This window comes from Salvelinus namaycush, chromosome 9 (genome assembly GCF_016432855.1).
Source record: "Salvelinus namaycush isolate Seneca chromosome 9, SaNama_1.0, whole genome shotgun sequence".
NCBI classification, from domain to species: domain Eukaryota; kingdom Metazoa; phylum Chordata; class Actinopteri; order Salmoniformes; family Salmonidae; genus Salvelinus; species Salvelinus namaycush.
The window spans coordinates 34,063,548-34,086,363 of record NC_052315.1 but is presented as its reverse complement, the minus strand read 5'-3'; the positions used below and the strand labels follow the sequence as shown (position 1 = coordinate 34,086,363).

General features: G+C 40.5%; 1 protein-coding gene across 2 annotated transcripts; it reads right to left on the bottom strand.

Moving 5' to 3' along the window:
• Positions 1-10,395: 10,395 nt before the first annotated feature.
• Positions 10,396-18,843, bottom strand: LOC120053987 (E3 ubiquitin/ISG15 ligase TRIM25-like). Of its 2 annotated transcripts, XM_039001338.1 has the most exons (7): positions 18,195-18,843; positions 17,870-17,956; positions 15,796-16,029; positions 15,109-15,268; positions 14,382-14,406; positions 12,032-12,091; positions 11,747-11,912 (listed from the first exon to the last, which is right to left on the bottom strand). In XM_039001338.1, the coding sequence occupies exons 1-7, from the start codon at positions 18,798-18,800 to the stop codon at positions 11,855-11,857; spliced, it is 1,230 nt and encodes a 409-aa protein (XP_038857266.1). In that variant the 5' UTR covers positions 18,801-18,843; the 3' UTR covers positions 11,747-11,854. The 2 variants fall into 2 exon arrangements, with proteins under 2 accessions (XP_038857265.1, XP_038857266.1); XM_039001337.1 differs by lacking the exon at positions 14,382-14,406 and having other exon boundaries at positions 10,396-11,912.
• Positions 18,844-22,816: the final 3,973 nt, after the last annotated feature.

Genomic DNA, 22,816 nt, shown 5'->3' with positions numbered 1-22,816 from the left:
TGGAATTGTTTACCAAACGCGCTAACCAAAGTAGCTAATTGGACATTATCGAACAAATCAAACATTTATTGTGGAGCTGGGATTCCTAGGACTGCATTCTGATGAAGTTCATCAAAGGTAAGGGAACATTTATCATGTATTTTCTGGTTTCGTTGACTCCAACATGGCGGCTAATTTGGCTATTGTTCTGAGCGCCGTCTCAGATTATTGCATGATTTGCTTTTTCCGTAATTTAAAAAAAAATCTGACACAGCGGTTGCATTAAGGAGAGGTATATCTATAATTCCATGTGTATAACTTGTATTATCATCTACATTTATTTTGAGTATTTCTGTTGAAATGATATGGCTATGCAAAATCACTTGATGTTTTTGGAACTAGTGAATGTAACGCGCCAATGTAAACTCCGATTTTTTTATATAAATATGAACTTTATCAAACAAAACATGCATGTATTGTGTAACATGAAGTCCTATGAGTGTCATCTGATGAAGATCATCAAATCGGACACTTTGGTGGGATTAACAACAAGATTACCTTTAAAATGATATTAAACACATGTATGTTTGAGGAATTTTAATTATGAGATTTCTGTTGTTTGAATTTGGCGCCCTGCACTTTCACTGGCTGTTGTCATATCGATCCCGTTAGCGGGATGCAGCCATAAGAAGTTAATTGGCATGCTGTCAATTAACATCTGGGCCACATCCTGACTGATGGCAGCCCATTCCTGCATAATCAATGCTTGGAGTTTGTCAGAATTTGTGGGTTTTTGTTTGTCCACCCGCCTCTTGAGGATTGACCACAAGTTCTCAATGGGATTAAGGTCTGGGGAGTTTCCTTGCCATGGACCCAAAATATCGATGTTTTGTTCCCCAAGCCACTTAGTTATCACTTTTGCCTTATGGCAAGGTGTTCCATCATGATGGAAAAGGCATTGTTCGTCACCAAACTGTTCCTGGATGGTTGGGAGAAGTTGCTCTCAGAGGATGTGTTGGTACCATTCTTTATTCATGGCTGTGTTCTTAGGCAAAATTGTGAGTGAGCCCACTCCCTTGGCTGAGAAGCAACCCCACACATGAATGGTCTCAGGATGCTTTACTGTTGGCATGACACAGGACTGATGGTAGAGCTCACCTTGTCTTCTCCGGACAAGCTTTTATCCGGATGCCCCAAACAATCGTTAAGGAGATTCATCAGAGAAAATGACTTAATCCCAGTCTTCAGCAGTCCAATCCCTGTACCTTTTGCAGAATATCAGTCTGTCCCTGATGTTTTTCCTGGAGAGAAATGGCTTCTTTTCTGCCCGTCTTGACACCAGGCCATCCTCCAAAAGTCTTTGCCTCACTGTGCGTGCAGATGCACTCACACCTGCCTGCTGCCATTCCTGAGCAAGCTCTGTACTGGTGCTGCTGAATCAACTTTAGGAGATGGTCCTGGCGCTTGCTTGACTTTCTTGGGCGCCCTGAAGCCTTCTTCACAACAATTGAACCGCTCTCCTTGAAGTTCTTGATGATCCGATAAATGGTTGATTTAGGTGCAAACTTACTGGCAGCAATATCCTTGCCTGTGAAGCCCTTTTTGTGCAAAGCAATGATGACGGAAGGTGTTTCCTTGCAAGTAACCATGGTTGACAGAGGAAGAACAATGATTCCAAGCACCACCCTCCTTTTGAAGCTTCCAGTCTGTTATTCGAACTCAATCAGCATGACAGAGTGATCTCCAGCCTTGTCCTCGTCAACACTCACACCTGTGTTAATGAGATAATCACTGACATGATGTCAGCTGGTCCTTTTGTAGCAGGGCTGAAATGCAGTGGAAATGTGTTTTGGGGATTCAGTTCATTTGCATGGCAAAGAGGGACTTTGCAATTAATTGCAATTCATCTGCTCACTCTTCATAATATTCTGGAGTATATGCAAATTGCCATCATACAAACTGAGGCAGCAGTTTTTTGTGAAACTTTATATTTGTGTCATTCTCAAAACCTTTGGCCTGGACTGTAGGTTTCTGCCTTCTAGGGAGCTTTTCCTAGCCACCGTGCTTCTGCATTGCTTGCTCTTTGGGGGTTTAGGCTGGGTTTCTGTATAAGCACTTTGTGACATCTGCTGATGTAAAAAGGGCTTCTGTCAAGAACGTCGTCAGGGTGGAAATGACCGGACCAAGGTGCAGTGTGGTGAGTGTACATTTTCCTTTATTTTAAATGTCGCCAACAAAACAATAAACAACAAAAAACGAACGTGAAGTTCCGTAAGGCTATACATGCATTAATTGAAGACAACTACCCACACCTAAGGTGGAAAAACAGGCTGCCTAAGTGTGATTCCCAATCAGAGACAACGATAAACAGCTGTCCCTGATTGAGAACCATACCCGGCCAAAACATAGAAACAGAAAACATATAAATAAAGAAACTAGAATGCCCACCCTAGTCACACCCTGGCCTAACCAAAATAGAGAATAAAAGCCTCTCTATGCCCAGGGCGTGACAGCTTCATAAACACCTTTGACTGATTTAAATTAACATTCTTAATGTGACCAGTTGTATGGCTGAGTGGTTATGGCAATGCTTCTGAAAAAAAATTTTTTTATTCATTTTCTATTGATAAAGAAGAAGAACAAGAAGATGATCAAGAACAATAAAATTAAGAGACAGAAAAATAAAAATAGGAAAAAGATCAAGTTGTCAACCAATGTACCAAACCCTAAAGAGCTGGGTGCAAGGATAGGATTGGATAGGGTGAGTATGCTGGCGTGGGGGAGACCGATTTATTTCTAATCCTAAAGTTACTGATTCCACATACTGTATTTCACAATAGTTTTCAACAGGGATTTATCGGAAGGCTTAGAGCCTGTTGTTCTGTGTTTATAATGAGGTACTGCTCCTCCATCTCTTCTCCCTCAATCTGTCATTGTACAGACTGTCACGCCCTGACTTTAGTTATATTTGCTTTCTTTATTATTTGGTTAGGTCAGGGTGTGACAAGGGGTGGTTTGTTTAGTTTTTGTATTGTCTAGGGGTTTTTGTTATCTATGGGGATTTTGTATTGTCTAGGGGTTGTAGGTTTATGGCGGCCTGAGTAGGTTCACAATCAGAGACAGCTGTTTATCGTTGTCTCTGATTGGGGAGCCTATTTAGGTTGCCATTTTCCATGTTGGTTTGGTGGGTAGTTGTCCATGTTTAGTTGCCTCTGAGCACTACGTTGGCGTCACGTTTGTTAGTTTGTTAAGTGGTCTTCGTGGAATTAAAAGATGTATTCCAATCGCGCTGCACCTTGGTCCACTCCTTTAAACGGCCGTGACACAGACAGGAAATAAGAATGGAACTTTGTTTCCGCTCTTTAAGGTCTGTCACATATGGTCAGAAATAGGCAGTTTATACTGAATTACTGTGGTAAAGGACTGTTTTTGAACATTTGGTAGTAAATAAACAATGTCGGGTGGGCACCTCGAATGAAAAGTCACCATCATATCATGGTGGGCACATCCACTGAAGTACTTATGCTAGTCAGTTTTCCTTCCACTGTAGCTGACTTTATTGGAGAAAATAACTTAAACACTGTTAAGGAGAAGTACAAGCAAGGAACATGTTAGATTTATATGTGTTGGTTGTGGATCAGGGTTAGCTGCTACTTCATGTCAATCACTGGTCAGTGCCATCCTAATGACTGTTCCAACAGGAAGGTCAAAGTATTTTCTGGGAATCAGAGTGACAGTTAGTCATGGTGTAAGCAGAGTAAAACCTCTCTGCGTTGTAGCTCATGTAGAAAAAAACCAGCTGGATCACATGGGCTTACAGTCATGGTTCATTATCATAGTATGACACAGCCTGTTAATTACAGTGGTGGTTTATTCCCATCTGTCTTAACCCCCAGGAGGTAATCCCTGACCCTGACTGTGACCCACACTCAGACTGTTGAAGATGAAGATGAAATGTTCATATGCACGCACACACACACACACACACACACACACACACACACACACACACACACACACACACACACACACACACACACACACACACACACACACACACACACACAGATCTCAGCAGTAGCTCTGTGCCACCTAAGAATTCCAAAAAATCAGAGCAACAGCCACACCGAGTTCCTGCCCTTATTTTGTATTCTACTTTATATCTCTGTCCTTCAGACATAAGCATACACTAAACACAAACAAACCTGACATACACACAAAAATGTGTGTGTATTTTTCTCGTCTTAGAATGCTAGCTTGATGGTTTTTAGGATTTCATTTTCGTTTCTAATCTGCTCGGCACAACCTTATAGTGAGTGACATGGCACAAAACGCACATTTTATTTCTTAACTCTCTCTCTGACTTCCTTAATTCATCTCTTTCCTCCTCTCAGAACACAGAACAATCTCACACTGTAGCCTACTGTAGTAGTGTGGCTGTAGTAAACACCACAGTGTGGCTTTGATTGAATTGATAGTTTTGGTTTCTGAGCTTTAACTGTTATTAATCATTAGTTATAAAAGAGACATGAGCGGTGCCATAATGAAGCTTGGGAGGGGCTGAGTGCAGAGAAAATGATCACATGTGGCAATACTGATAAGGGGAGGAACCATTTAAGGCCCATATCACTCAGCTCCCTGCCTAGCAAAAAATATGCAATGTTTAGCTATAAGGAGGAGATTCCACCCAAAGTGGGGTATGTATACTACCACGGGTGAAACCATGTCTTTGTCTAATGCAGCTGTACTGGCCCTCTGGGAAGAATAAACTTGGTTTAGGCTTTCACAGTGTCCGTCGAGATCTTACTCTAATAATAGAACCTAACAGAATGAATCTCTTGGCAAATGGATGTCCTTCTGCTCATCCTTTCATGATGGCACAGTCACAGTAGAGGAACAATCAAGTAGCAGCATGTTGTTCTGCATATTGTTTGTCAGTCAAATCTAGCAGGACTTAAAATACATTTTGATGTTGAGTTCCTCTTCTCCTTGTGTTTGGAGGAGAGAAAAAATGTGTGTGTGCAGGTGTGTGTACGTATGTGCATATGAGAGGCGGATAGAGAGAAACAGAAGAGTCTGATAATTGGGGAGTGAGAGATTTCAATTTTTGTATTTACTTACCACACACACAGATTGTACACCACCACATAATTTATTTGAGGAGACTGGGTACCAACTCTGCACAGCTGTACATTAATCTCTGCTCTGGACAGAACAAAAGCTCCGAATGGAAGATTTTCAACTTACTGCAAAGAAAATAGATTAAAAGCCTAGAAGGTAAACACACACACACACACACACACACACTTGTGGTGTACTATGGGATCTGGCATCGGACCATCTGTGTGCGTCAAAATAAATAAATCCTCCTTCACTTTATCACCAGAACCACTCCTCCTCCCAAATCCACTCACTGATGTTGGTCCTTTGAGCATATGGCTGTCTGTGTTTGTGCATGTGTCTTGCTCTGTGTGATCTCATTACTCAAGTAGTCCCCTCTGTGTGTCTGCCATTTGCTCTCAATGGCCAATCACAATCATTCTCTAATAAGAGGGTGGCCCTTACTCAAACTAGGGTTAACCTGGTCAGAAGTCTTTGACTTGGTGTCGTGTACCAGGAAGACTCCTTCCAAATGATTTAATTAGAAACAAGGAAATGAGAGGGATTCACAGAAGAACAGGAATACAGGAGCAATTGAGGGGAGAAAGAAAGGACGAGAGGAAAGAAAAATAGGCTATTATTTGCCAGCAGAGATTGACATTCCATCCTTGAGACATTGGTTTTGTTGACTTGCTAGGCTCCAAGAAGGATTTTTTTTGTATTTGATTAGGATCCCATTAGCTACTGCTAAAGAGGCAGCTACTCTTCCTGGTGTCCACACAAAACATAAAACAGGACATAATACTAAAGATTGTTCTTGTCTGTCATTTCCAATGGGAGCAAATTAATCATAGTGAGCAGAATAAGCAAGGAGATGGGCAGAGCCAAGCACGCCCTAGCGAGATCCTATTGGCACGTTCTAACATGTACTTGCATATTTCCGTTAATAAGGAACACCTACTCTCTGAAGTGCAAGTGTGCAATAACTGAATTCGCCCTTGCACTCCTAAACAATGCACCTTTTAGAAACTTTGGCAAAAGGTAAAGTCAACCAAACTTAGTCCACTCTTTTAGTTTTGGGAACAGAAAGCGGTATTGAGATCAAATGTTTCATGGATGACAAAATGTGCAGAATGTCTACAAAATCCATCTCGCTCCACCTTCTCCCACTGTCAGCCACTGGGCTTCCTCTCATCACCATATTTGTGATGAGTGGAAATGCCAACCGGATTCTTCAAATTTATACATCTGGTGAAACATCTGGCTCATTGTTCTATTTGTGATAATACATAACATTAATAGACAAGTACAGCACAAGGAAATGAATACATGTACAGTGTCAAGAAAAAGTATGTGAACCCTTTGGAATTACCTGGATTTCTGCATATCTTCATCTAAGTCACAACAATAGACAAACAGTGTGTGTTAGTTGGACTTATTGCAACCATTATCGACTACCATGGTTTGGTAGTCTCATTTACACATTTTTCTAACCCTGGCAGTTATTCTGAATGCAGATTGTGGGTCAATAAAAGTTCAAATTGTTGGATATCCTCACTCAGCGGCTGGATTCCAAAAGGCATTAGACATCAGTATGCAAGCCAGAAAATGTGAATTGGTGCTGGTTTTGTGGGCGACCAGCATTTGCTGGTGACCAGTGTTCAAAACACAGCGAAGGCTGGTCACCAGCAAAAACACAACGAAGGCTGGTCACCAGCAAAAACACAATAAAGGCTGGTATCCAGCAAAAACAAAGCGAAGGCTGGTCACCAGCAAAAAAACAATAAAGGCTGGTACCCAGCAAAAACAAAGCGAAGGCTGGTCACCAGCAAAAAAACAATAAAGGCTGGTACCCAGCAAAAACAAAGCGAAGGCTGGTCACCAGCAAAAACACAACGAAGGCCGGTACCCAGCAAAAACAAAGCGAAGGCTGGTCACCAGTAAAAACACAACGAAGGCTGGTCACCAGCAAAAACAAAGCGAAGGCTGATCACCAGCAAAAACAAAGCGAAGGCTGGTCACCAGTAAAAACACAACGAAGGCTGGTCACCAGCAAAAACACAACGAAGGCTGGTCACCAGCAAAAACACAACGAAGGCTGGTCACCAGCAAAAACACAACAAAGGCTGGTCTATGCTGTTTTTTTCAGCAGGATAAGCAGGTCTTGATATCCTGATATTCTAATTTCACAGCACCAGTTGTTCTGCAAACACCGGAGAGAATCTCACAACTTCAGGAATCATCCGTGTCCTTTGTTCTTCCGCTTGACATTAGCTACAATGTTTTGCTAAATTCCCCTGACGTGAATATAGCTACTTTGTTTCACTAAATTCCCCTGGCGTGAATATAGCTACAGTTCCTGCCTGACATGGGTATGCTGGGGTAACATGTAATCTCTTGCATATGGAGTTGCATCGAAGTATCACTCCCGCTATGATCCCCTAACGTGAGCTCAGCAACCTTGAATCGTGTAGTTTCCTCCCGCTAAAGTGTCAAGTTAATGGTTTCCAGACAAGCAAAAAGTTGTAAAGGGTTCGCACTCAAAACGTAATGGCTTCCACCTCAACAATTTACATTTTATTTTCCCTATACCACAATCATACAGCAGTACATATGCTTAGGTTTACAAGTTATTTTGGTCAGTAAGTGGAGAGGCGTTGTGTTGTCAGGGGCTGTTTTAAAAAGTTAATTTAGCTGTTTGCTTTAATGATTTGAGATGGCAGGGAGCTCCATTTGATCATGGCTCTATAAATCCTGTGCGTTGCTTTAACTTCATTTGAATTTTGGGACTGTGAATAGACCCCTGGTAACATGCCTGGAGGGATAAGTACAGTTGAAGTCGGAAGATTACATACACTTATGTTGGAGTCATTAACTTGTTTTTCAACCACTCCACACATTTCTTGTTAACAAACTATAGTTTTGGCAAGTCGGGAAGGACATCTACTTTGTGCATGACACAAGTAATTTTTACAACATTTGTTTACAGACAGATTATTTCACTTATAATTCATTGTATCACAATTCCAGTGGGTCAGAAGTTTACATACACTAAGTTGACTGTACCTTTAAACAGCTTGGAAAATTCCAGAAAATTATGTCATGGCTTTAGAAGCTTATGATAGGCTAATTGACATCATTTGAGTCAATTGGAGGTGTAACTGTGGATGTATTTCAAGACCTACCTTCAAACTCAGTGCCTCTTTGCTTGACATCATGGGAAAATCAAAAGAAATTAGCCAAGACCTTTTTTTGTAGACCTCTGCAAGTCTGGTTCATCCTTGGGAGCAAATTCCAAACGCCTGAAGGTACCACATTCATCTGTACAAACAATAGTACGCAAGTATAAACACCATGGGACCATGCAGCCGTCATACCGCTCAGGAAGGCGACGCGTTCTGTCTCCTAGAGATAAACGTACTTTGGTGCGAAAAGTGCAAATCAATCCCAGAACAACAGCAAAGGACCTTGTGGAGATGCTGGAGGAAACAGGTACAAAAGTATCTATATCCACAGTAAAACGAGTCCTATATCGACATAACCTGAAAGGCTGCTCAGCAAGGAAGAAGCCACTGCTCCAAAACCGCCATAAAAAAGCCAGACTACGGTTTGCAACTGCACATGGGGACAAAGATCGTACTTTCTGGAGAAATGTCCTCTGGTCTGATGAAACAAAAATAGAACTGTTTGGCCATAATGACCATCGCTGTGTTTAGGAAAAAGGGGGAGGCTTGAAGCCGAAGAACACCATCCCAACCGTGAAGCACGGGGGTGGCAGCATCATGTTGTGGAGGTGCTTTGATGCAGGAGGGACTGGTGGACTTCACAAAATAGATAGCATCATGAGGCAGGAAAATTATGTGGATATATTGAAGCAACATCTATAGACATCAGTCAGGAAATTAAAGCTTGGTCAAAAATGGGTCTTCCAAATGGACAATGACCCCAAGCATACTTCCAAAGTTGTGGCAAAATGGCTTAAGGACAACAAAGTCAAGGTATTGGAGTGGCAATCACAAAGCCCTGACCTCAATCCTATAGAAAATGTGTGGGCAGAACTGAAAAAGCGTGTGCGAGCAAGAAGGCCTACACCCCTAACTCTGTCAGACTCATCAGCTCTGTCAGGAGGAATGGGCCAAAATTCACCCAACTTATTGTGGGAAGCTTGTGGAAGGCTACCCAAAATGTTTGACCCAAGTTAAACAATTTAAAGGCAATTCTACCAAATACTAATTGAGTGTATGTAAACTTCTGACCCACTTGGAATGTGATGAAAGAAATAAAATCTGAAATAAATCATTCTCTCTACAATTATTCTGACATTTCACATTCTTAAAATAAAGTGGTGATCCTAACTGACCTAAGACAGGGAATTCTTACTGGAATTAAATGTCAGGAATTGTGAAAAACTGAGTTTAAATGTATTTGGCTAAGGCGTATGTAAACTTACGACTTCAAATGTATGTCTGTCAGAGCTGTATGTTAGCTGAATGAATAGACCGTTTGGAACTTTTAACACATTAATATTTAAAAAAAAATGAGAAGTGTTTTAATTTAGTAAAATTCTCTTCTATACTTTGAGCCAAGAGAGTTTGAAAGTCATATTGTTGACATTAGCCCTCTGATTACAGTGAAGGGCAAGACACACAGCTCTGTTCTGGACCAGCTGCAGCTTTCCAAGGTTTTTCATTGCAAGACCTGACCATATATTCGGGGTAGAAGTAAAAAATAAAACGGGAGCCTACAGGACTTGTTTGGTCGAGTGTGGTGGTAAGAACGCTGAGCATCTCTTTATCACAGACAGACCTCTCACCATCTTTACAACAATTGAATCAATATGCCTTGACTATGACAATTTACAGTCCAACATGTTAAGTCTGCTCAACTTGCTCAACAGCCATCATTCATTACCAGATTCAGCTGAGGTTTAACATTTATGGAGTGATTTGTACCAAATACTATGCTCTTAGTCTTCAATATATTCTGGACAAGTTCATTACTAGCCACCCATTTTGAAACTGACTGCAACTCTTTGTTTAGAGAGTTGCAGTGATTTCACTAGCTGTGGCCGCTGACGTGTATGAGGTTGAATCTTCAGCATACACAGGCCTGGTTTAAGGCTAGTGGTAGATCATTAGTAAAAATAGAAAACACTAATAGGGATAGTTCAATCAAAAAAGTTGTTCTGATGTCAAAAGTGGTGTAATGTTGAGATGAGTCTGCTGTGTTGCTCTCCTGCTCTCCTGGTGAAGAACTACAGCATCAGAACATTAAACTGAAAATCAGCAACGGTTTGGAACCAGAAGGAAAAACGGACAAGATTGAGGATTTTTTATTTGCTGTGCAGCTCTCAATGAGAGCTTTACACACACGCTATTCTGCGTGTTTCTACTTAAAATACACTCTTGCCTAGACAGTGTTTCCCCCACTTTTTTTAATTTAGTCAAATATAAAGCTTTGCAATCAAAGCCTAAGCACTGGTGGGGGTTTAGTTAAAATAATTAAAAAGCTGGAGAGCACTGAGCGAGAGACAGGAATAGGCAGCTTTCAGAAAGAGAGAGAGATCCAGCAAAACAAATCCAGCATGATTTGCCTCATAAAATCAAGTTTGTTTGCTGCTTGAAAAATAAAGAGATTAGACGCAATAGATGTGTCTGAAAGTGTTACTCGCTGTCATACCCTTGCTTCCTCTATCCTGGTTTTCTAAATTCCTCTCAAAGCACATTGGAGGAAAGGATCAGCTTTCTGCCTCCCTGCTGTCCTCTCCTGGTTTGATAAAGCAATTTGTTCTTCTCTAAAGATGACTACCTTTTCTACTACCCTTTCTGTCCACTAATCTTTCTGTCCACTAACCAGCCCTCAAAGGTTACAAGGGAGTTTACCAAAAAGTCATAACATTTCAAACCGTTAATACTCTACAAAATTCAACAACACAATACATAATTTAATTCCGTGCATTGTTGACTTTACTTTAGATCTGCATAAATGATCTCCACCATCTCATCTCAAGTGGAGATACATCATGCTGTTACTGTAAGTAACACCGTTGCTTTTTGCATTTCAGATCAGAAAATTTTACTCATTGTCATTTTCCTTTTAAAGTTTTACATTTACATAAAAATGAGTTATCAAATTTGATTCTTGATGACAACACTTATTTCTGTAATTTCTTTAGTGTCCTTTTTTAATGTATCAGATTTACAATAAATTATGATGATTGTTTTGGTATGTGAAGATTGGACACATGTAGTGTTAAGGCAAAGGAATTATCTTCACAGATGAATCACAATTACAATAGAAACCAGGATAAAGGGGTTCAGTAAATGTGGTCTGGACTTTGTGGAGGAGGGTCATTGTGTCAGAGACGCTGTAGAAGGACAGAGTTCCTGCACTGTGGTCCAGGTACACTCCTACTCTGGAGGAGGGTGCGACAGGGATTTTAATCTCTTCTGTAAAGTCCTTATCAAAGTCCATATTAAATACCAAATGTGACTCAAATGGTGCCATATTGTGCCTGATAGAGCAGCTATCTGAATAACATACCAAACACCAGGACTTATCATTGTTCCCAAACCAACACTCTGTTCCACCGTGCCTCTTGATCCCTTTATATGAGACCGCTATAGTAACCATGATCCCACTCCACTCTACCTCCCAGTAGCAGGCTCCAGACAGACCCTCTTTACACAGCACCTGGTGCCACATCTGAAATCTTTCTGGATTGTGAGGACGTATGATCTGGCGCTCATGACTGTATGCCACCTTTGTGTTCTCTTCAGACAGGTACAAACGTTGAGTTGGTGTGTTGGGATCCAAAGTCAGCTGGCAATAATCTGTGAATATATGAGAGAAAAGCTGTGGTGAAGATGAACTCAAGATGTCAGTGGGTATTGTTGAATAAAAAAAGTATGTTTTTGTGTGTGTGTGTTTTGTGTGTGTGTGTTTAACTCACATTTCAAGAACTCTTCTCTGGTCCTGGGCCCAGGAGGTGGGACAATGTGAAGTCCTGACACTATGAAAACAGAGAGAATCAAACATGACTGGTCCATCCAGACTGATCACGCATAGGGTTGCACATTGAGGAATATTCAGAGGTGGAAACTTTCCGTGGGAATTAACGGGAATATATGGGAATTAACGGAAATATATGCAAATTAATATTAATACCATTTAAATGTAGATGTTTAGCATCAGATATATTTACTATATCATATGGAAACAGAAACAGAAACATTTTACCTTATCATAAGTAGACATAATTGCAAATTATTAAATCCTTCCAATAGAAATTTTAAAAAGTATTTAGTTACGAATTGAACTTTAATTAAATGAGTTGACAACTTTAATTGAATGACTCTTCACATGGGATGTTTTCACTGAACAACAATAGAAAGGGAATTTTGAATGACCCCAATGATCCATCGCATCTCCCAAAAACGTTTTCAACATACATCAGTAAAATGATAGTCTAGAAACTAAAGCTTTGGTTGTCTTCCTCTCAGGCTTCCATGTCTTTTCCCTGGACCTCCTCAATGTCCACCTCTTGAACATCAAACTCTGAGGCCTCATCTTCACTATCACTTTCCAACCTTGTTGAGGATGGCTCGTTGTCAGGCTCAAAAAGCCTCAAATCTGCCCGGATGGCCACCAATTTTCAACCCTTGTATTGGTCAGCCTGTTGCGTGCTTTGGTGTGTGTGTTCCCAAACAAGGACCAGTTGCACTCTGAGGTGGCTGATGTTGGTGGGATTTGGAGGATGATGGAGGCAACAGGGGGAAGAGCCTCAGATCCACAAAGTCCCTTCCATCAGGTGGCTGATGAGATATGTTGGCATGACTGTCATATTGCATCTCCATCCCAAAGCCCTTGCTTGGAAGTGTACTTTGCCAGACTGCCAAAAATCTTGCCCTCATCCAGGCCAAGGTGGCGAGACATGGTAGTGATGACACAATAAGCCTTGTTGATCTCTGCACTAGACAGGATGCTCTTGCCAGCATACTTGGGGTCCAAGATGTACGCTGTGGCGTGTATGGGCTTCAGGCAGAAGTCTTCACGCTTTTTGATGCATTTCAGAACTGCAGTTTCCTCTGCAACAGTGAAGTGTGCAGGGCAGTACGGATTTATTCTCTTACATCTGCAAGCAGAGTCTGAACATCAGACAGGATGGCATTGTCTCCCTCAATCCGTGCAATGGCTACTGCTACAGGTTTCAGGAGTTTCAGGCTGCTTACCACTCTCTCCCAAAATACATCATCCAGGAGGATCCTCTTGATGGGGCTGTCCATATCGGCAGACTGTGATATGGCCATTTCTTGGAGAGACTCCTTCCCCTCCAGGAGACTGTCAAACATGATGACAACACCACCCCAACGGGTGTTGCTGGGCAGCTTCAATGTGGTGCTCTTATTCTTCTCACTTTGCTTGGTGAGGTAGATTGCTGCTATATCTTGATGAACCTTCACATACCTAACCATTTAATTGGCTCTCTTGTAGAGTGTATCCATTGTTTTCAGTGCCATGATGTCCTTGAGGAGCAGATTCAATGCATGAGCAGTAAAGCCAATGGGTGAGATGTGAGGGTAGGACTCCTCCACTTTAGACCAAGCAGCCTTCATGTTTGCAGCATTGTCTGTCACCAGTGCAAATACCTTCTGTGGTCCAAGGTCATTAATGACTGCCTTCAGCTCATCTGCAATGTAGAGACCGGTGTGTCTGTTGTCCCTTGTGTCTGTGCTCTTTTAGAATACTGGTTGAGGGGTGGAGATGATGTAGTTAATTATTCCTTGCCCACGAACATTCGACCACCCATCAGAGATGATTGCAATACAGTATGCTTTCTCTATGATTTGCTTGACCATCACTTGAACTCTGCATCCAGCAAATGAGTAGCTAAAGCATGTCTGGTTGGAGGGGTTTATGCTGGGCGAAGAACATTCAGAAATCTCTTCCAATACACATTGCCTGTGAGCATCAGAGGTGAATCAGTTGCATACACAGCTCGAGCAAGACATTCATCAGCATTTCTCTGACTACGTTCCTCCATTGAGTCAAAAAAAACTTCTGATTCCAGGAGGACCATGAGTTGTTGCTATCGATAAGGTTTCTGATTCATAATGTTCACCTCTACTTCTATTCGAGGGACTTTTGTCAGAGGTTGCTTGTTGTGAGCACTGAGGGGACTTTATGCACTTGGCCAGATGATTCTGCATCTTTGTTGCATTCTTCACATATGATTTGGCACAGTATCTGCAAATGTATACAGCTTTTCATTCTACATTAGTTGCAGTGAAATGTCTCCACACCTCAGATAGTGCCCATGGCATTTTCCTGGAAAGATTAGAAAAAAAATTGTTAAAACAACAAAATACAATTCGATGTACAGATAAATAGTTAAGCAGTTAGATTAAACAACTCCTTTGTAAGATACATGTTTTAAAATGAAACATGTATGGAAACAGGTGAATTAACACTCCTCAGTTTAAAAGGCTCAAGCAAGCAAAAACCCACATGGTAGCAAAAACTAACTAGCAGAAATTGTTATCAAGTTAGAAATTATTTAAACCCACTTTGCTGTAGGCTACTATTTACTAGTTAACAAAAAATCATGTATGTCATATAAAATATATTCACCCCACCCAGTATTGTAATCAAAACGTACCTTAACAGCATCTCATTAGTGTGCAAGATCTTGAGAATCAGCTGTACATGTGATGGAAGAGTGCACTGTACATGCAGAGGGTTGCAATTCCGTTGAATTGGGGATAGTTTAACCAAAATATGCCACAAGACCTAGAATTGCCTTGTGTATCCCACAAAAAAGGTTCACTGTTATAAACTAACTTTTTTTAATGAATTTAAGCAAAATTCCAGGGCTTAACTTCCCATGGCACTACCAGATTCTAAATTAAGAGTCAACTCCATCCATTTAGGACACACTGCAGTGCAAATCAAATGCCCTATCTGGAACGTAACCATCAGCAATTGATTGAATCCCATATTTTAATGTGGTCTAAGAAGATGTGTCCTTACTTTGTACAGACATCTTAATTATCTCCCCAGCGCAGATATCTTCAAGTCGGTTTCTCAGCTCAGAGACAGATTTCATAACATCCTCAAAGGAGACCTGATGGTTGATAGTGATGCTGGGTAAGGCCTCAGATCCAGGAGGGACACAGAGAGACTGGAAACTCTAGATTCAAAGACCAGGAAAAAAGGAAAATATGATTATTGAGAAACTTTAATTTGTGTTTTATTTTATTCAGTCGTATGTATAGTATACACATGGTATACACCATCCAACAAAATGCTTACTTGCAGGCTTAGCGCAGTTTTCCCACCTCCAATAAACTGCTGTTTTAGAACTAATTTCCTGCTATTCTACACATTCTGCCATGAGGCTGAGAACTTTTTTTTTGCAGTTTTAAAGCCAATTTCCTGTCATAAAATAAATAAATGCTTATGACATGTTCATATGCTATCTGGTGCTATGCTTTTCGTTGTGTATGCCCCCCGCCTTGTGGGGTCTGCGGGGGTGTTCTAAGAAATAAGAAAATATAAGAATACGAACATAAAGTTAATGGCTCAGTAGAACAGAATAAACATTTTAGCATAAGTATAATACAGGAAGGCACAATTTATAGATTCAAATAATTTAATTAAAGATTTCCCTTTAGGAGCGACACCTGCTGCAATGGACAGAGTGGACAGTGATGTCACCTGGAGGAAATGGATGTGATCCTCTGTGTGTGAAAGCTGCTCCAGCTCAGCCTCTCTCCTCTTCAGCTCAGCCACCTCCTGCTCCAGCTGCTTCAGGAGTCCTTCAGCCCGACTCACATTAGCCTTCTCCTGGGCTCTGATAAGCTCCTTCACCTCAGTGCCCCTTCCCTCAATGATGCGGATCAGTTCAGTAAAGATCTTCTCACTACTCTGAACTGCTGCCTGTGTAGAGCGCTGTTAGGACACACAGAGAGAGGAGAGGTGGGGGGCATTTTAATCAGCCCATTCACTCAGCTCTCACCAGAACTCCAGACAGCCTGTTCCCCACAGTGAGGCTCAGTGGGATGGGAATGTGGCCCTCCATGGGTTCCTAACTGGCTCTAGTTTTGCTGGACTTTAGTTTAAGAATAGTAAGTCACTTAGAAAGGACTATCTGCTAAGTGAAAGCATGTAAATGTGACTTGTTTCAGGAAACTAGGAGCATGTCGCACGTCACTACTTCACAGGAGCGGCATTCGAACGTAAACATTTATTTTTTTATCAAAATGTGTTTTTTGGCAGAAATGCCTACTGGAACATGTGAACTTTCATTTGCCTTAATAACAAACTTGTATTCCATCCAAAAATACAAATACAATTGTTAAATTACAAGCCTAATTAGTTTTGCCACAGAAAAAGGCAGGAACCTTCCCGCTAGCCATGATTGGCTGAGATAATGGATGGGCTGGAAATGCCGGGAGATGAGTTTGGATTGGTCTGCCATGTAGCACGCATCTGTTTATAACGTGAGCTGCTCAATATGTGTTGACAGTCCTTTCTACCGTGCTGTTTTTAAAACATATAACATTAGCCATCGAGAAGTACTTTTCTCAACAACATTGATGCCCTGAATTTAGCAGGCACTATCGACAGATCAGTTGGAAAAAGTGATGGGTTAATTTCTGCACAGGCCATGGTCAGTGTGAACCGGAGTGACTTGACACAACGCTGTCCAAACAAGATGTAACGCTAGCTACAAACAAAACGGAGTTAAATGGTTCCAGACTGCCGTGAAGCGATCATCCATGTATATGGGTAAGAGTCTTGCTACATTTTCAGATATGTTTCTAATTTAGTCAGAAAGCCATTTTTATTGCAAGTTAAAGTGTACTGTTAGTTAGGTAGCAAACGTTGCTAACGTTACGTGTATGATCTGTGAGGTAATATTATTTGAATCAGAAAACCCATTTGCATTGCTAGTTATAGCCTAATGTTAGCTAGCTAACACTGAACCTAGTTTGTTAGCTTTAGCTACCTGTAGATTCATACTACATCTATGACAATGTTTGTATTGCTAGTAGTATAAATTGGGATTATTCTAGTTCATTGTTTAGCTAGCTAGCTAACTACATGTCTAAACAAAAGACCCTGATTATTACATGACCCATCAAATTAGCCAGGTGTGTCTGGGGGTGAATACGGCCAACCACTATATTTCATGAATATGTGTACATTTCTAGACAATAGTGACCCATCCACTTAGTAGATGTGGCCGTGGGGGGGGTTATAGCATTTCCTTCACATGACCAATAAATTTAGACAAGTGTGTCAGGTAAGCATCATGTACTAATGATAAAATATTTTATCTGGATACTTGATATTGCTACTATGCAACTAACCACTTCACTGTACTGTTTACACCTGTATCCTACGCATCCTATGTGACAAATAAACTTAGATTTTAGCGTGTGTTTACCACATGGATTCACATGTGAATCCTTAAAGAGATGGGTGGGGCTAATGCTTAAGAGGGTGTGAACGATGCTGAATGGGTGTAGACAAAGAAGAGCTCTCATGTAGGTGTACCAAAACATTCAAAGCACATTTTCTCAAAAGTGGGGTTACAAGTTAATCAACTTTCAAAGCAGAATTACTTTCCTATTGTTTGTTAACTGCAGTGTATGATATACCATTTTCTAGCTCTGTGTCTCTACTTTTATCCAATGTAAAGAACACAATTTCAAATGTTGGTACAAAAATGTTTTGCTACATAAGACCGAATCGAGGCGGTTGGTCACAAATGGTCAAAACTCACCTTGAATGACTTCACTGCCTGTCTCACCTCCAGCATCTCCTTCTCTCTCTCCTTGATTCTCTGCTTAAATTTCTCCCCCAACTGCCTCTGTAGAGAAACAAATGTCATTTTATTCATTCTTTTTCTGTTCTAATGAATGATAGTCAGACTTTATGGCATGTCTTATGAAGGAAAAGGGTTATGTAGTGTTCTGTGTATGTTTTCCTGTTTTGCAAGTTCATACATGAAATTCGTCCTTGTTCAGATGCAAATATGGTACATAGGGACCATTCGTTGTTTTATTTTGTAATTCTTAATATTTAAGCAAGCATATTAAGGTTCTTACTTGTTTTTCAGCTATTTCGGCTGCAGCAGAGACTGTATCATGGCCTTTATGTTTATCCAACATACACAGATAACAGATACATTGCTGATCTGTCCGGCAGTAAACCTCCAGTAGTTTGTCATGATGAGAGCAGATCTTCTCCTGTAGTTGTGGGGAGGCTTTGACCAGTTTGTGCTTCTTAAAGGCAGGAGATTCATAGTGAGGCTGGAGGTGTGTCTCACAGTAAGAGGCCAGACACACCAGACAGCTCTTGACAGCTTTTAATTTTCTCCCAGTGCAGACGTCACACTCAACATCTCCAGGTCCAGCATAACAGTGAGCAGGAGGAGCAGCTTGGAGTTTTGTCTTCTTTTTCGTATTTTTTTCTGTCAGTGTTTTCACCATTTCAGCCATAACTGTGTTTCTGTTCAGATAAGGCCTTGGGTTGAAGGTCTGTCTGCACTGAGGGCAGCTGCAGACAAGCTTCTGATCTTCCTGATCCCAGTAGCCTTTAATACAGCCAATACAGTAGCTGTGTCCACAGGGAATAGTCACTGGATCTTTTAGTATCTCCAAACAGATCGAACAACTGATCGTGTCCATGGCTTCTGCCATTTTGAAACACATAAAAAGACTGAGCTTCAGAGATACGTTTTGTTTCTTGTTTGCAGAGTAGGAGTGGCTTTCACGGACCTATAACATTTCACTTCCTGGATCTGTGAACTCACATCTCAGATACCAGGTATGGCCAGCAGAGGACATACAGTTGAAGTCTGAAGTTTACATACACCTTAGGCAAATACATTTAAACGCAGTGTTTCACAATTCCTGACATTTAATCCTAGTAAAATTTCCCTGTTTTAGGTCAGTTAGGATCACCACTTTATTTTAAGAATGTGAAATGTCAGAATAATAGTAGAGAGAATTATTTATTTCAGCTTTTATATCTTTCATCACATTCCCAGTGGGTCAGAAGTTTACATACACTCAATTAGTATTTGGTAGCATTGCCTTTAAATTGCTTAACTTGGGTCAAATGTTTCAGGTAGCCTTCCACAAGCTTCCCACAATAAGTTGGGTGAATTTTGGCCCATTCCTCCTGACAGAGCTGGTGTGGCAATCTAATGTCAGTTTATGTAATGTCAGTTTAGTTGATGGCTGCTGGTCCAACTGTCCTGGAATGTTGACTTGAATGGGCATGGCTGTTCTTGTAAATGTAATTCTACAGTTGACAATCTCAATTACAATGCATCGAAGAAAGTTCTCTCTCTCTCTCTCTTTGGCTATGGCGCTCTACTTACAGTTGAAGTTTGAAGTTTACATACACTTAGGTTGGAGATTAAAACTTGTTTTCAACCACTCCACAAATTTCTTGTTAACTATTTTATACTATTGGCAAGTCAGTTAGGACATCTACTTTGTGCATGACACAAGTAGTTTTCCAACAATTGTTTACAGATTATTTCACTTAATCACAATTCCAGTGGGTGAGAAGTTTACATACACTAAGTTGACTGTGCCTTTAAACAGCATGGAAAATTCCAGAAAATAATGTCATGGCTTTAGAAGCTTCTGATAGGCTAATTGACATCATTTGAGTCAATTGGAGGTGTACCTGTGGATGTGTTTCAAGACCTACCTTCAAACTCAGTGCCTCTTTGCTTGACATCATGGGAAAATCAAAAGAAACCAGCCAAAAATGGTAGACCTCCACAAGTCTGGTTCATCCTTGAAAGCAATTTCTAAACGCCTTAAGGTACCACGTTCATCTGTACAAACAATAGTACGCAAGTATAAATACCATGGGACCACGCAGCCGTCATACCTCTCAGGAAGGAGATGCGATTTGTCTCGTAGAGATGAACGTACTTTGGTGCGAAAAGTGCAAATCAATCACAGAACAACAGCAAAGGACCTTGTGAAGATGGAGGAAACAGGTACAAAAGTATCTATATCCACAGTAAAACGAGTCCTATAGCGACATAACTTGAAAGGCCGCTCAGCAAGGAAGAAGCCACTACTCCAAAACCGCCATAAAAAGCCAGACTACGGTTTACAACTGCACATGGGGACAAAGATCGTTCTTTTTGGAGAAATATCCTCTGGTCTGATGAAACAAAAATAGAACTGTTTGGCAATAATGACCATTGCTATGTTTGAGCATGGTGAAGTTATTAATTACACCTTGGATGGTGTATCAATACACCCAGTCACTACAAAGACACAGGCGTCCTTTCTAACTAAAATGCCCGGAGACGAAGGAAACAGTCGCAGAGTTTAACGGCTGTGATAGGAGAAAATGGGAAGATAGATCAACAACATTGTAGTTGCTCCACAATACCTACCTAAATGACATAGTGAAAAGAAGGAGGCCTCTACTTAATCAAAATATTCCAAAACACACATCCTATTTGTAATAAAGCAGTGAAGTAAAACTGCAAAAAAATGTGGCTAAGAAATGTACTTTATGTCCTGAATACAGTGTTATGTTTGGGGCAAACAACACATCACTGAGTACCACTCTTCATATTTTAAAACATGGTGGTGGCTGCATCACGTTATGGCTATGCTTGTCACCGGCAAGGACTAGGGAGTAATTTTGGCAAAAAATAAACAGAATAGAGCTATGCATAGGCAAAATCCTAGAGGAAAACCTGGTTCAGTCTGCTTTCCAACAGACACTGAGAGACAAATTCACCTTTCAGCAGGACAATAACCTAAAACACAAGACCAAATATACACTGGAGTTGCTTACCAAGAAAACATTGAATGTTCCTGAGTGGCCCGAATTACAGTTGACTTAAATTATCTTGAACAATTGATGGCAAGACTTGAAAAAGGCTTAGCAACGATCAACAACCAAATTGACAGCTTGAAGAATAATTTAAAAAATGCAAGTATTGTACAATTCAGGTGTGCAAAGCTTTTAGACGTACCCAGAAAGACTCACAGCTGTAAACGCTGCCAAATGTGATTCTAATATGTATTGACTCAGGGGCGTGAATACTTTTGTAAATTAGATATTTCAGTATTTAGTACATTTGCTAACATTTCTAAAAACATGTTTCAGTTTGTTATGAGGTATTGTGTGTAGATGGGTGAGCAAAAAAAAAAAAGTAATCAATTTTAGATTCAGGCTATAACACAAAATGTGGAATAAGTCAAGGGGTATGGATACTTTCTGAAGGCACTTAGTCGAATGTAGAAGTGAAACTAACAGACTTCCTTATAACCATCCCCAAACAACCCTGTCGTTTTCTGTGCTCTTGTTTATTAGTTCATTATTACGACTCAACTCCTTCATAAATACACTGAGGTATAGCAGCTGGGTAACTGTAGGACTCTAATTCCTTTATTTCATTCACAACATTCAAGAGGAACAAAATATTAATTACCTGGAGTTAGGGGAGTACTACAGTTTAATTGCCCAGCTGCTTCCTCAGAATGTTCATAATTGGAGTTGAGTCATAAAGATAGTTACACTGACAGACTATTGTATATGACTTACATGGATTTTAAGAGTAAACTTAAAAGGTAATTTAAAAGTAATTTATCATTTAACTAGGCAAGTCAGCGAAGAACAAATTCACATTTATTTATTTACAATGGCGGCCTACCGGGGAACAGTGGGTTAACCGCCTTGTTCTGGGACAGAACGACAGTTTTTAACCTTGTCAGCTCGGGGATTCGATCCAGCAACATTTCGGTTACTGGCCCAACGCTCTAACCAGTAGGCTACTTGCCTCCCCAAATTGGCTTTATCTGGCACACCCTACCCAATTTTATCAGATCTTGACAAAGCACTTCCAGTTTATACATTTCTCCAAATTTGAAGATCTTCATTATGTCAATAGAGAACAGAAAAAATACTATTTTAAACTTGTTTCATGTACAAAATTAATAAGTACCCAAGATAAAGTAGTGGTGGTGGCACAGCAAGATTGAAATGTTTGAAGTTCAAATGAGAACAACTGAAAACAAGGCCTTATTTTCCCATTTTGAAGGGAATCGCATTAATTTAACCAAAATGTCCTTTATTGAAACAGAAGATGGTACATTGTATTGTGACCTAAAATACTGACAGACATGTGACTGACTAAAAAGTACACTTCGTTCAGCCTCTGCTCCAGTGTTAATTGCACTAAAGAATCCCTGTGGGAGAGGCGAGCATAATACATTTTAAAAATCCTAAGAGGAAAACAGGATTTGAGAGAGCAGAGGATGAGTAACTTGCAGACACATTACAGTAGATGGAGAAAACTCAAAACTAACAGAGGCAGGCAAACAACTAACAGAGTTGAAGGGTTTTGGTTAACATTTTAACACATTTTCATTCAGGAAGTGATTTAAAGTTCAAATTGTGATTTGAAAAAAACAAACATTTACAGCAAACAATGAGCAATTTCACTTCATCCCCTGATCGGACTACTCTTAACTCGGCATTACGAGTACAATTTGCATACACCAACAACAATGAAACCTTCAGTTTGTGGACTGTAGATTGTCAGCAAATAGTCAAAATATGATACATAGCAGGTTACCAAACTAACACCGGATAACAAAGTCATACAAAATATAGTTCTGAAAATATATTTAAGATTTTATCAGACTCAGTATAAAGGGAGGAAGTACACCAGAGAGTT

Bases quoted from the DNA above. Each gene is read 5' to 3' on its own strand.
- LOC120053987 (XM_039001337.1), bottom strand. From the start codon at position 18,800: ATGTGTTTCAAAATGGCAGAAGCCATGGACACGATCAGTTGTTCGATC. The intron at 17,957-18,194 runs GTAAGAACCTTA...GTTTCTCTACAG, and splicing joins CCGAAATAGCTGAAAAACAA to AGGCAGTTGGGGGAGAAATT. The intron at 11,913-12,031 runs GTGAGTTAAACA...ATATATTCACAG, and splicing joins CAGAGAAGAGTTCTTGAAAT to ATTATTGCCAGCTGACTTTG.